A 15,537-nucleotide genomic window follows, 5' to 3' on the forward strand; every position below is an offset into this window, starting at 1 on the left:
TTGCCCAGGAAAAATTTAAGAGGTGGTGTAAGCTTTTTAATATAGTATCTCTAATGTAGAAGCACATGGTAGATGTTTCTAATAAAGTGGCCAGTGAGGTGATAGGTGTTTCTAATAAAGCGGCCAGTGAGGTGATATGTGTTTCTAATAAAGTGGCCACAGTGAGTTGAAGCACAAGGTACAGAAGGCTGCATTTGTAAAGCAGCAGCGGCTCCACTGAGAGGATCTTTTTGCGCGTTTTGGCGCCACCTGCTGGTAGAAGCGGTCAAGGGCAGAATGACATGCAGCTGCTTAAGGAAAACACAGTACAGTAGTTAGCCTCGAGGCTAACACGAAACTACTAGTTTCGAAATGAGTATTTATCTAGCTAATTAATAAGACGTTGGTCTCAGAGGAACGATAAGAAGGTTCACATGATCTCTGAGGAGCATTTGTGCTCTGATAGTGATTGACTGAGTTTCTGTCAGTATTTGGTTTCTGGGTAAAATCAGCTCCTCCTGTTTTTATTACACTCCTTTACTTTCACATTCGGTTATAATGCAGTTCAGCTCTGCTCGCTGTTCAGAACAGGCTGATACCCGCGGGTTCCTCACACAGATGAAGATAAAGTGAGTAAATGAAGTTTATCCTTTATTTTAGTACAGGTTTATTCGCTGTCAGGCTGCTCTGTATGCCGCAGTGAAGCTGAAGCTGTGGGTTTAACTCGCTGTGGCTTTTCTGACAAATCGAAAGCGGAAATGTTTACATGCTCTTTAGTTAACCTGCTGTTCTGAAAATATTCCAAATAAACGTTTATAAACTCGATTATCTCACTGGTTTACTCTTTAATTAAATAAAAAATCACTTTAAACAACACTGAGAGCAAAGAACATTAAATAAACGTTATTTATTGGCTGCATTAGTTACATTTTCCCAGATGACCTATAACCTAACCAGGCTACTTAACGTTAGCTAACTAGCAAAAGTTACTAAATAACCAGGTAATGTTGAACAAACGTTGAATTTCCATTCTGAAATAACGTTACTTACAAACAACGTTATCTCAAAGGTCAGAATTAATGAATTACTTTATGCGTCAATTCTACATGTTATTTATTATTATTATTTTTTTTTTAGAATTAAACGTCATTTTATTTTTGTTGTATTAAGTTTTAGCTACTTAGAATAAATATACGTACAACTCTGAAAAAAATTAAGAGACCACTTCAGTTTCTGAATCAGTTTCAGTTTGAGTACACAGTGGTCACGTCTCACCAGTTTAATGCATTTTATATACAGTTTATTTATTTTTACAGAATTGATGTATGTTATTCTTTGAGAGTGTCTGCTTTGTGGTATTTATTTTCATTCTCTCCTCCTCTTTTCTCATAGATGAATCCTAAGAATGACAGTTCCCAAATGAAGCAAATCCTGAATCCTGACTTGAATTCTGAAAGCAGCTCAAAGAGAACTGACCAGAACATAGACCAGACCCAGAAGAAAGTGAACTCAAAAGAAGCTGAAGGGAAAGGATCGACCTCGAAAGTAGAAAATCTGAAACTCGACGCTCTGAAAATAACAAACTCAGAAGGAGCTGCTGGTAAAGGAGGAGACGGGTCGCCCCAAGGTGGAGAAAGCTCAAAAGTACCAAACCCGCAAAAAGTGAACTCAAAAGCACCTGACCAAAAAGGATCTGATCAGAAAGGACCTAAACAGAAAGGACCTGATAACAAAAAAGCTGATCAGAAAGAACCTGATCACAAAAAAGCTGATCAGAAAGAAACTGCAATGGGTTCAACTGAAGGGCGTCCACTAGGCTCAAAAAGTTCAGACTCAAACACAACAGCCTCGCCTGGAACCAGCTCAAACGGCGCGCCACCAAACTCACAATCAGTAAAACGCAAGCTCAGTCAGACCTCGTACGATGAAGCCGCGGGCTGGGGGTCACCCCCCAACACTGGAGAGAAGCTGAAGAGAGAGCCAGAGTGCCACATGGACCCGGACAAGCTGGAGCCGAACCGTGATCACACTGTGCTTATAGATGTACGGCTCCAAATGTCTTACCTTTACTCATCTAATTGTATCGTTGTTTATTTACATTGCAAAGTCCAGTGTCTTTTATTTAGTGAAGATTAAACATTAAAACGATTATCAATGTAAATTATTTCTATCAACAGATAAACGAGTCTCGTGATGACAGATTTGTTCCATATAAGGGTCAACCACATGCTTGGGACAACCTACACGTGAAATTACCCACAGATTTTGTAAGTCTACATGCACTTTCACTAGCACTAGCAGGGACCACATTGTTAGGTAATGATGCAAGAAAACAGTATTATTATTATTCCTGTTTTAATGTATTTGGGTTTTTTTTTTTCAGTTTATTTTAAGGTTTGCTGGATTTAATGTGATTTGATGGTGCTTTCACATCTACCGTGTTTGGTCTTGACCACACCTGGACATTTTATAGCCTGGCTGAACTTTACTGAACTTTTACTTTTCTAAGCCGAAAACAGAAAGAGCAAAATTGGGCAATTATATTACAGACCATATAATAATATATATTTTTTAAGTGAAACTAATGTTGGTCTTTACTGCAAAAACATTCTATTTGGAATTGTTTATGTAAATGTTCTTTTAAATAATGATATAATGCTGTTTGTTTTACTAAGCTTGCTTCAGCTTTTTATTGAATAATTGTAACATAAACTCCTAACAGTAATAACTGATCAAAACCATATAATTACTACATTTTTAGAGGGATTCAGGTCAATCTGTTATCAGAATTAGTGGGAGAATTAACTGCCCACCACTGGTCTTTTTGGAAACATGGTTCTGTACGCTTTTTCACATTTTTTTTTCGAAATTTCTCCCCAATTCGGAAGGCTAATTACCCAATGCCTGTTTATATGAACTTACTAGTCCAGCACAAGGAGGCTGAAGACTAATACGTGCCTCCCCAGATACATGTGAAGTCAGCCACCAACTCTCTTAATGTGGATAAATTTGGGATGCACTAGGCTCCTTATGCCCATTAAAAATTAATGCATTTTAGTGCAATGTAAATATATTAAAGAAGCTTAGTTGGGACATTAATGCTAAAATTATGTACTTTTCCATGTTAAGTATACTTAGCCTGAGAGACAGCACTCATCATCTCATCTCCCCCCATAGTTTCTATTATGTTGAAAAAGAGGTGGTGTTTGACTTCATGTGTATCGACAGAGTGACAGAAGAGGGCGCTAGGCCTCACCCTTAAAATGCTCCATACAAGCAATGAACAAATAATAATATAACCCATGATACTACTATATTATGCAGATCTTTCTTTGCATATTGAAAGAGTTTATATTCAACCATTCATCATCTATCTTTTCATTCATTTCAGCCAAAGACTGGACCCAAGTCTCGTTGGGACGCGACAGTGAATGCCTTAAATTCTCTTAAGAAGAAAGCATCCATAAAAGATGTAGCGGTACAGTACTGCATAATACAAATACTAATACACTTTTTACTTGTATTAGTCCTTACTATATTATATTTATAATCTTATAATCCGATGAAGTAGAACCTTTACAGCACATACATGCTATTAAATTATCTTTTTTTCTGTTATTTCAGATGGCCATTATGTCTTACAATCAATCATACCAAAGAGAATGGAAGTTTCATGCCCTTGAGACCTATGTTGAGGTTGGTAAGATGATCAGCATTGTTATCAGTAGAGCTGTGTATTAGCAAAAACTTGGCGATACAATAAAAATCACAATATTGGGTTCTGATTCAGTATCTATTAAGAGGAGGGGGTTTGAACAGAGCAAAAGGAGCAAATGGAGAAGGCCCAAAAGGAGCAGACTTAAGTAGAGGAGGCTTAAAAACAGTTGAGCTAAAATGTGATGGGGCAGGCTCAAGAGAAGGAGGCTTGAAATAAGCAGATTCAAGTTGAAGAGACTTTAAATGAGCTCACTCAAAATAAGCTGGATGTAGTGGAAGGGACTCAAAAGAAGCTCACTCAAAAAAAAACAGTCTCAAGTGGACTGACTTGAAAGGAGCTGACTCGAAAAAAGAGGACTCAAGTGAAGGGGGCTCAGAATGAGCTGACTCAAAGGAAGCAGGCTCAAAAGGTAAGAGTAAACTTAAGTGGAAGAGTGGAGCTGACTTAAAAATGGCATGTTCAAGATAAGGGGGCAGACTTCAGATGCCGGTTCAAAATGAGCTGACCTAAATTGAGCAGGCTTGGAAATGGAGCAGGCTCAAATGCAGTAAACTTTAGTGGAAAAGGCTTTAAAGCAGCTTAACTGAATGGGACTGACAGGCAGCAGGCTCAAGATAAGGGGGCTCAAAACAAGCAGACGTAAAGTATAAAAAATCAAAATGAGCTGACCTGAAAGGAGCAGGCTTGGAAATGGAGGGAGCTTGAAAGGAGCAGGCATAAAAGGAGTAGACTTCAGTGGAGTGGGCTGATTTAAGAGGGGAAGGTTCAATCGGGGGGCTTAAAGGGACTTAAAAGTAGCAGGCTCAAGCACTGGCAAACCGAAGTAAGTGTAAGTGTACTTAAGCAATGTTTTACTATGTGCTGTGTAATAAATGTATGCAGCAAAAATATGATAATAATGTATGTTATTTATCCAAATTTGCTCTCCAGCAAGTAAACAAGCGTGAGAACAACTTTTCCATCTTAATCCCAAAGATGGCAGAACTGGCAGTGCGGCTGCCGCATGTCATCCAACACGTAAGATCTGAATTGTTCATATGTCCAAACTGTTTATGTTACTGTTATTGTTTGGTCCTTAGCTTGATGTATTTATATACAGCTCTGGAAAAAAAATAAGAGACCATTTCAGTTTCTGAATCAGTTTCTCTGATGTTGCTATTTATAGGTTTATGTTTGAGTAAAATTAACATTGTTGTTTAATTCTATAAACTACAGACAACATTTCTCCCAAATTCCAAATAAAAATATTCATATAGAGAATTTATTTGCAGAAAATGAGAAATGGGCCAAGTAACAAAAAAGATGCAGAGCTTTCAGATCTCAAATAATGCAAAGAAAACAAGTTCATATTCATAAAGAGTTTTAAGAGTTCAGAAATCAATATTTGGTAGAATAATCCTGGTTTTTAATCACAGTTTTCATGCATCTTGGCATCATGTTCTCCTCCACCAGTCTTACACACTGCTTTTGGATAACTTTATGCTGCTTTACTCCTGGTGCAAAAATTCAAGCAGTTCAGTTTGGTGGTTTGATGGCTTGTGATCATCCATCTTCCTCTTGATTATATTCCAAAGGTTTTCAATTTTGTAAAATCAAAGAAACTCATCATTTTATAAGTGGTTTCTTATTTTTTCCAGCACTGTATACATATATTGTCACTGTCACTCCAATTGTCACTTATCTCCAAAATGGCAACTTTGCAACCAGCTGTATGTTGTATGTTTTGCTTGTGCTCAGGCCATTCCACTACTGAAACAGAACCGCAGCCACGCCATAACTCTGTCCCAGGGCCAGATCTCCTGCCTGTTGGCCAACGCCTTCTTCTGCACCTTCCCTCATCGCAACAGCACCAAGCCCCACAGCGAATATTCCAATTTTCCCACCATCAACTTCAGCAAGTATGAGCCCCCCCCACTTCCTGTCTGTTGGTTGATTCTGGAACCCTTGGTGGTTCCTGGGTTGTTCTTAAGCATTTGAACCAATTTTGTTTTAGTTATGGTATTTTTGTTCTTTTTAAATCTTTTTTTTGTCTAGATTTTTATAATTGGTATGTTCTGGAATGATCTGGAAATGTTAATTATGCGAACAAATTTACAAAGCCTGGTGAAGTTTTAGCGTTATAACACAGCGTGGCTACTGTCGAGTTCAGAAAGTAGATTACTTTTTTTATTAATGCTAAAATTTAGCCTCTCTTTCTCTCTCTCTCTCTCATGCACACACACACACATACAGCTGATTGCACATTCCCTCTTTTCAGATTTTTGAGTGTGGAATATGGAGCTACACTAGCATTTATTTCCTTTATTATATCCCTCAATTAAGCTCAATTAATTAATTAAACCAACACATAAAAACATTCTAATTTAAAACAATCACAACTACCTTAAAAAGTATTTAATCTGCCAAATCCACACCATACTGCATTGTTATTACTGCCCCCTTCCGAAAATAGAGGGAAATATAAGCATTTTAAAAATATGAATCAGAATTTTTTAAAATAATGATTAAATCACAGAAAAATGTATTGCAACGAGTATTTTAAAGCAAATTACTACTATAATCACTAATACATTATAATATAATATAATGTCATTTATTCTTTTATTTCCATTTAAATATCCATTATGAAACACTTATTCTTAAAGAGAAGAAAAACATGATTGATTACTATGAACACCACTATTTTGCGTATAATTGTTTAAAGTGACAATATTGGATTCTGCAAAAGACGTTCCTAAATGGTGTAAATCTACTAACAGGGAATATTTTGTCCTTTAAGTTGACATTTCTAAGATGTTTTTCATGTACGTCTGCAGTCTGTTCGGTGAACCGTCTCCACGGAAGATAGAGAAGCTGAGAGCCCTGTTCCATTACTTCAACACTGTAACCAATGAAGGTACTAAACTCACAGCAGCTTCTGGATTTCCTTTCCGGATTTCACTTGTATTTTTAGAAATACAAAGTTCCTAACGGAACATTTTTCTAAAGTTCATGTACAATTCTGTGGAATTATTTATAATAATATTGTTAAAATTTACATACACAAAAGCACATAAGTAAGCATTATTCTAAATCAGAAACATCTTAATAATAATATAGTTCATAACCAGTGGGTCAGCATTTTTTTCCTCCTTTGAGTGTAATAAATTCTGAATTATTTAAATGTGATACCAAATAAAAGTCTTTTAATTTCTTTAATTTCTTGTTTAAAATAACATGTCAAAAGGTCAAAGGTCAGTTGAACTTTTGAAGTATTAGGTTTATACAGTATTTATAAAGTTGCAGCTATAATACAGGGTTATCATAGTTATTATTTTGTCGTGCAACAGAAACAAGACCCAGAGGACTGGTGACCTTTGAAAGAATCTGCATTCCACCAAAGGAACTTCCCAACTGGCAAAAGTAAGGGATTTTAGGTTTAGGTTGCAATAACTAATTCAACCACAAACAACATTTTGAGTATGTTTTTTACTTCTAGGAAAACAGAGATTTTGACCCACCTTCAGGTCTTTTCTGAAGGCTTCATTGAGACAGAGGGTAAAGGCTTGCTGCAGGTTCGTCTTTCGTATTGCAAATCACTTCATTTGTCAGGTTTTAAAGATTATGCCTAGTTCACGCTGCCCGATTCTAGCCCATCTTTTCTGTAGTGTTTTTTTTATTTTTTGTTGATTACCAAAAAAAATAAAACACTACAGAACTTATAAACTCAGAACTCATGCATAAAAGATGCTCACTGATTAGTCGCCGGCCGGTCACAGAAGCCCGTCAAACATCTAGCAGGTTTAATATCTAGACCAGTTGACAACTGTGAGTCAGGAGCTACTCTGAGCTGAATGGTTGGTCAGTTAAAAAGGTTTCTAGCTAGAGTTTAAAAGCTTTAAATATTATGTCTGTGGTACTGAAACAGTTGATATCATTCTGTGTCGAGGAAAAAAATCTGTATAAAAATTATTAGATATTTATAAATTATGATTTTGCTCAATTGCTCCATATGAACCCATTCATTTTAGACTCACTATTTTAAACTCAACAATGTTTGAAAGCAGCCAAATAAATCAGTGATTTTCCACAGAGAAATATTGTATAATTTATTGTGAACTCTAAAAGTCATATAGTGTGAACTTGGCATTAGTACACATTTGTAAGGTACAACATGTGTACATGGGTAAACCTAAAAGCAAAAAGACCACCATATTTCACAAGATTCGCACACAATAACTCCTTTATTTTTCTTACTGTACAGGTGGATTTTGCAGCCAAGTACGTAGGTGGAGGGGTGCTGGGTAACGGACTTGTCCAAGAAGAGATCCGCTTCCTCATGTGCCCTGAACTGATCGTGGCCAGGCTCTTCACTGAGAAACTGGGCGACAATGAGTGCCTGAAGATCACAGGTAGTAGCCATGCAGCTGAAAAAAAAGACGATTGGTTTTGTGCATCATTTCTTGTTGATGGGTATCATTGAGTTAATAACAGCATCTGAAGACAATATAGTTTTAGTAACACTGTAGAAAACTGGACAAAATGTCTTTAACTGCATTGTGGAGGCATGTCTAGCATTCAACAATCTCTCAACAATAGGCACACTAGCCAGACAATCTACCAAACTACCTTTTAGAGCCTTTTTATAAGGCAGTGGGGAAGGCATTTGAGTGTTATAGACCTCTAATAAAGCATGAGTAGACTGATAAATCACTATACTGATCAGTTAATAATCTTAAGGTTATTGAGCTTTACATTATTCAGGCTAAAACCTGAAACCTGTGCTCTTTTGCTTTTCCCCTCAGGTGCCCAGACTTATAGCGTCAGCTCTGGCTACAGTGATACCTTTAAATGGCTCGGTCCATATGAGGATGATACCAAAAGGTAAAAAAAAAACATTGCAAGAACAGTGCTTTAAACTGGTGCTTAAACTGGTTTCAACACATGTTTTATTGAGATACAGAAAGTAAAATGCAGTAAATGTTAAAAAATTGATGCTGCATTTGGAATTATTGCCGCTTTGCAGTTGAACTTGGATGTTGGAATTTCTGCTCTGATATCCCCATTATGGCTGGAGTGAACCTGTCTTACTGTAAGTGATTTCTGTTACAGGGACAAGTGGAAAAGGCGCTTGTGTCAGATTGTTGCCATCGATGCTTTGAACTTCCATAACCCCAAGGATCAGTACACGAAAGAAAATATACAGCGAGAACTCAACAAGGTCAGAGCTTCTCTGGAACACTGATGTAGTAAATATGTGAACAGATCTATATATAGGTACCCATATATAGCATGGGATAAAATGTATAAACGTATTGCAAAATAAGTACCTGGAGTTTGTATCTAGAATAACAGAAAATAAGTATCAGTATTCAGTTCATGTTCATAAATCACTGTGTTTATAAGGTATTTAGCCTTGTGCCTCACACTCCACAACTGTAGGGGGATACCAGGCAAATATATATATATATATATATATATATATATATATATATATATATATATATATATTTTTTACATATGCAGCTTTAAGTGCAGTAAAAACACTATTGGCTCTATCTTACACCCTCTGCAAGGGATGTCACGATGCTCATAGCTATCTTAGACCCCACAAACAGTCTTCACAGTTTTCACGCCTTTAGCCTGCATTTTTTCAATAGCAACAGTTCTTGTGAATATATCTATGTTGATGGGCATGGTGGTCTCTAAGTGAAGTGTGTTTAAGTAAATTTCTGAGAAGCGTTGGATGCGTCCACGTAGCTACGCTGTTAAAATAACAATTCGCCAAAGTCAGAGCGCACCTGGCTCTTAAAGGGAATGATGAGCAAGTAAAACGCTGATTGGTTTATTTCATGTTACGCCCAAAATTAACCACACCCGTGATTAATTAAGAGAATTAGTCTTTTGTACATGTTGAGCTGTGCTAGGTGTACTTTACCTGTCTTACGATAGCAAATACATGCTCTAAATCAATCTGCACTGTTAAAGTTTGCACTTGTCCAAATATGAAGCAAATATAAGCATATTAAATGATAAAAAATATTAAATTCACAACTTTGTGTGAGCATGTGAAGTTTATACAGTTGTGGTCAAAAGTTTACATACACTTGTAAAAAAACATAATGTTATGTCTGTCTTGAGTTTTCAATAAGTTCTACAACTCTTATTTTTCTGTGATAGAGTGATCGGAACACATACATGTTTGTCACAAAAAACAGTCATAAAATTTGGTTCTTTCATAAATTTATTATGGGTCTGCTGAAAATGTCACCAAATCTGCTGGGTCAAAAATATACATACAGCAACAAAATTTGTCAATTTTGGTGATGTAGCGAGTTGTGTCAATCAAATTAGCTTCATGTCATGGCCTCTTCACTTCTTGTAAGTGATTCTGATTGACTACAGCTGTTGACTTCTCATGAGCCCATTTAAATAGGGCTCATTTGACCCAGTGATTAGACTCAGCTACAAAAGCTACAATGGGAAAGTCAAAGGAACTCAGTGTGGATCTGAAAAAGCGAATTATTGACTTGAACAAGTCAGGGAAGTCACTTGGAGCCATTTCAAAGCAGCTACAGGTCCCAAGAGCAACTGTGCAGACAATTATACGCAAGTATAAAGTGCATGGAACAGTTGTGTCACTGCCACGATCAGGAAGAAAACGCAAGCTATCACATGCTGCCGAGAGGAGATTGGTCAGGATGGTCAAGAGTCAACCAAGAATCACCAAGAAGCAGGTCTGCAAGGATTTGGAAGCTGATGGAACACAGGTGTCAGTCTCCACAGTCAAGCGTGTTTTACATCGCCATGGACTGAGAGGCTGCCGTGCAAGAAAGAAGCCCTTGCTCCAGAAAAGGCACCTTAAGACTCGGCTGAAGTTTGCTGCTGATCACATGGACAAAGATAAAACCTTCTGGAGGAAAGTTCTCTGGTCAGACGAAACAAAAATTGAGCTGTTTGGCCACAACACCCAGCAATATGTTTGGAGGAGAAAAGGTGAGGCCTTTAATCCCAGGAACACCATGCCTACTGTCAAGCATGGTGGTGGTAGTATTATGCTCTGGGGATGTTTTGCTGCCAGTGGAACTGGTTCTTTGCAGAAAGTAAATGGGATAATGAAGAAGGAGGATTACCTCCAAATTCTGCAGGAAAACTTAAAACCATCAGCCCGAAGGTTGGGTCTTGGGCGCAGTTGGGTGTTCCAACAAGACAATGACCCAAAACACACATCAAAAGTGGTAAAGGAATGGCTAAACCAGGCTAGAATTAAGGTTTTAGAATGGCCTTCCCAAAGTCCTGACTTAAACCCCATTGAGAACATGTGGACAGTGCTAAAGAAACGGGTTCATGCAAGAAAACCATCACATTTAGCTGAACTGCACCAATTCTGTCAAGAAGAGTGGTCAAACATTCGACCTGAAGCTTGCCAGGAGCTTGTGGATGGCTACCAAAAGCGCCTAGTTGCCGTGAAAATGGCCAAGGGACATGTAACCAAATACTAATGTTGCTGTATGTATATTTTTGACCCAGCAGATTTGGTGACATTTTCAGCAGACCCATAATAAATTTATGAAAGAACCAAATTTTATGACTGTTTTTTGTGACAAACATGTATGTGTTCCGATCACTCTATCACAGAAAAATAAGAGTTGTAGAACTTATTGAAAACTCAAGACAGCCATAACATTATGTTTTTTTACAAGTGTATGTAAACTTTTGACCACAACTGTATGTTTAATTCTGAAATACTGATTTTTATTCTCATATATATTTACATATATATTTTTGTTTTTAAGGCCTATGTTGGCTTTAGGCCAGATCCATCTGTTCCCCTTGAATACACTCCTGATATTGCAACTGGAAACTGGGGATGTGGAGCTTTTAAAGGTGATCCAGAGCTCAAAGGTGAGGGGCAGCACTGATTGTAAACATCAGACATAGAGAGATTATACATAAATAACCTGAAAATAATTGGTTTTATCAAACCAAATGTAATAAAAAAAAAATTAAATATTGTTTGGGTTTTGTTTAAAGCTCTGATTCAGATGATGGCTGCAGCTGTTGCTGGAAGAAGCCTGGCGTTCTTCACTTTTAGGAACAGTGCCCAGGCACGAGAGCTACGGCAAATACACAAATTACTGAAGACCAAACGAGTCAGCGTGGGTTAGTATATTAATCTGTATTATTGAATATTGGTAAGCAGTATTTTACAGTATAAAGATGCACAAAAAATGGTTTTGGGCTCAAAGCGAACTAAATTAACCAATCTGAATCTGAACGACCAAAGTTTTAATTTATTTTTGTACTCTTTACGATTTAATCAGTTAAATTATTAATATAAATATTTTTTCTTGCTTCAAAGGAAGCAAGCGATTACATAGCTACAAAAAATAATTAAACACTTAATCTTTTTAATATCCCGGCAGACCAACAAAACACGATATACAGTATTTACCTCAGTAGTGCTATACTACTTATATTTGTACGTCTTTCAGCTGGAATACACACCGTTTGTAAAGTGATACAGAATGTGATTCAGTGACTCTGAATTTTATTTTACATTTTATTTTCATTTATGTAAGAAGAAAGTAAAAGTGAAAAAATCATGCCCGACCCAACCCACCACATTAACTGTTTTTGTGATTCTGAGACGATTTAAACCCAACATTTTAAAAAATATTTTCAGGCTGTTTAAATGAGCAAAATCAGCAATGTTCAGAATGATGTTAATTAACATTGCAACACTGAAGAAGCATAGACCTATTATTTAATAACAAGGTTTTTTAGAACTGATCTCCCCGTCTACTGTAATATAATTAATAATGACTAAAAATGGGGTTTAGAGCTGTGATTATAACATTCTAACTTTTGCAACTTTTGATTTGTTACTTTACTATTGTGATTATCACGCCATAGCTTTATATAAAATTAATATAGCATTAATAAACAGAACCTGACCTGGCCCGAAAAAAGTGGTGGGAAAATTGGGTCAGGCCTCAGGTTAGTTTGGGTTTGGGCAGAGACTCTAAGCTCTAACTTAAACCTGCCGTGTGTTTGCTCTCACTTTCAGCTCTCTCCCTCACTCCCTGCCTGCACTGTACACAGCGCCGCTGTTTAAAACAGTTCTAATGTTAGAGAAAAAACACTGCAGTATTAAATAAGCTAAAATAAGCTAGTCATTATTTGGTATAAATGAATTATAAAGGTGCATGCCTAGTAAATTTATCTCCATTTGGACGTAATACAGTATATGCTGGATTAGATGAAAGTGTTCCATCTCCTTCCACAGGTCGTCTGTACACACTGCTGGTGCGCTACTGTGAGGAGAAACAGCATTATAAGTCAAAGAGTGTGTTTGAGTTCATCCAGGATAAGACTGGGTCTGCCTCTAGTCATCTGTGAAAGGTGAACGTAGACGTTCTGAGGATCTCGGGAGGAAAACGTTGGAGAGACAGATGCACTTCATTTATCTTCAGATGCTGGAAGAAACTGGAATGAAGGAATTGAATAATCGTTTGGTTTCAGGGTTTTGTGTTATATCTGCAATATAATTGGAAACTGAATTCGTTTGCCTATAGTGTTGCACTTTATATAATGATTGTAAATTAGGTGTTTATTTTTTTTATGTGGTATTATCGTTATGATATGCAAATTGTGATAACAGTACTCAAATTGCCAAAATTGTAGATGTAGAGATTGGGGTTGGGCGGTATTCATGTTTTTTTATAATCTGAAAAATGACTGTGGTACAGGGTATTAATGAGGGTAGTTTCGCTTAGTTTTAACTTACAGATGCTGTAATTTCTGTAATTGTAAGTTCCTAGTAGGAAACTGGTAGGAAGAGCTTCACCAACCCTGAGGTCAGAATCCAAGATGGCTGCCCTTCTCATCAACAGCAGTGAAAACAGGAGTTTTATACAGTTCATTATCCATTCTTTATGTTTGTGTCACATTGAATCAGTCCTTCACACAGAACCGTACAACTGTAATATATTTTTATTAGCTAGTAAATAAGCTGTACCTGTCGTTATCGCTACCTGGTGAATATATTTAGTTCATCTGTTAGTGATACTACCTTTTCCGGTGGGTTAAATGGGCCTAGAGCTGCAACAGCCTGGTAATGACACTCTTCTTGACAGAACTGCTTTAAAATTGAATGTACTTTTTGGTTTTATAGCATTAAATGTCTGCTTAAAGGGGACATATTAAGAAAAAATAGATTTTTGAATTTACAGAAAACTGAAAAAAAAAAATCATTTTTCTGTGAATCAGTTGAAAGTTTAGTTTGGTGTCAGGAATCATTTGCTTCTATGAGCCGTTAGGATGCTGTCTTATTGCGATTCACAATAAAGAAACCTGTCAACCACCATAAGCGCCCCACCCCATTTTGGGAGAGAACCTCAGTCAGTATACAGCTTTAGGATCAGCCAGCAGACTTTCTCTGAGGGTGGGATCTGTACCTGTTCTCTGCGTCTGCAAGTCAGCAGATGTGAGAGGGATATGTAAGAACTTTCAAATAATGAGTTTTCTGCTTCTGTCGTAATCAAGCATTAACCATTTAGTTCAAGCTAATACTGACATTTGATAAATGCTCAAAGTATACATAGGGTATGGCCAGCAATGGCTCATTTGCATAAAAGTGACAGAGCCCTTAAACGGCTCATTCTGAAAGAAACTGAAACTGGGAAGAGTAGTGATTTTGTTCAAAGAAAGGTCTAATATGTCCCCTTTAAACTGAATGCATCTGTTTTTATAGCATTACCACAGCATCTAGTTTTCTTACTTTGATCGGGCTTTTTTTTTGGTTTTGCCTTTTTGATTTGGATCTTTGTTGTCTTACTGATTAAACTGATTGTATTTTAGCTTCAGATCATAAAGTAATAAACAGATCCCAAGGCGTCAAAACACTGTGCTACACTGACCCACTACCACCACCATGTTTAAATGTTATTCTCCTACAGTTACTGTAGTGCCAGCCTTGCAATGTGATTGGCTTAGAGATGTTCTAGGAATGTTTTTCTTTTTAGAAAAGTGAAATGAGCACTGAAGTTTCTTTGGTAAATCAGTTCACTGATATTAGTGCTAATTGTTTACTCGGTCATCAACACTGTACTGTAATTATCTCAGGCTAGATAGTGTTCATCTGGAACTTTCAGCCAATCCTGAGAAAATTCGCCAATGTTTATAGTTTATGGTAATGCTCTCGTTTATAATTTATAGATAATGGCTTACTATGGGTCTCTTAGAACTTTAGAAATTGTTTTATAACCCAGTCTGGACTGATATATTCTAACAGTACCATCTTCCCCACCTTATCTTGTCTATTTTATTTTTTATTTGGTGTTTTATTTGGTTAAAAACACTGTGGGAATTAAATCACTTAATGGTAAACTTAAGTATAAGTGAGGTTTAATACAGAATGATGTTTAATTAGACTTAATAAAGGGGCAGTTCCTTTTTTTACTTTAATTGATTTTTTTATGTTGAATTTATGAATGTTTCTGATGAATACGAAATGGTGTGAAATACCAGCGAAATTAGGTTTTCTTGATTTTTTATGCCATTTTATGTTCATAAATATACGTTTTTAGAATATGTGTTCAGCATTCTGAACGGAAGTATTCAGTATGGTTCATTCTGAACAATAATTTGAAGATGTATTATCATTAAATTAAAAAGAAACCTGCACAAATAATAAATCATACTTTACTCCATCGGTGTTTTTTTTTTTTTTATACCCTGCTGTACCTGGATGTTTCCTAAGCCTTTGGGATTATACATAGACTAACCTGCCAAAAGTCATGGGACAGCTGTGTGTAACAGCTTGGGAACACTCAGTGTATAGACACATTTTGAGGTTT

At 36.7% G+C, this 15,537-nt stretch overlaps 1 protein-coding gene across 1 annotated transcript; it reads left to right on the forward strand.

Annotated features, from left to right (window-relative positions):
* The first annotated feature begins 274 nt into the window (after positions 1-274).
* pargl (poly (ADP-ribose) glycohydrolase, like) lies at positions 275-15,390 on the forward strand. The gene is made up of 16 exons (XM_007250268.4): positions 275-608; positions 1,372-2,022; positions 2,157-2,246; positions 3,371-3,457; positions 3,604-3,675; positions 4,628-4,714; positions 5,435-5,595; positions 6,514-6,593; positions 7,027-7,099; positions 7,176-7,251; positions 7,941-8,088; positions 8,482-8,560; positions 8,789-8,897; positions 11,473-11,581; positions 11,711-11,839; positions 12,966-15,390. Exons 2-16 carry the CDS (start codon positions 1,372-1,374, stop codon positions 13,076-13,078), a joined length of 2,064 nt encoding a protein of 687 aa, XP_007250330.3. The 5' UTR covers positions 275-608; the 3' UTR covers positions 13,079-15,390.
* The last annotated feature ends 147 nt before the right edge of the window (positions 15,391-15,537 follow it).

Source organism: Astyanax mexicanus, chromosome 20 (assembly GCF_023375975.1).
Source record: "Astyanax mexicanus isolate ESR-SI-001 chromosome 20, AstMex3_surface, whole genome shotgun sequence".
Lineage (NCBI taxonomy): Eukaryota > Metazoa > Chordata > Actinopteri > Characiformes > Acestrorhamphidae > Astyanax > Astyanax mexicanus.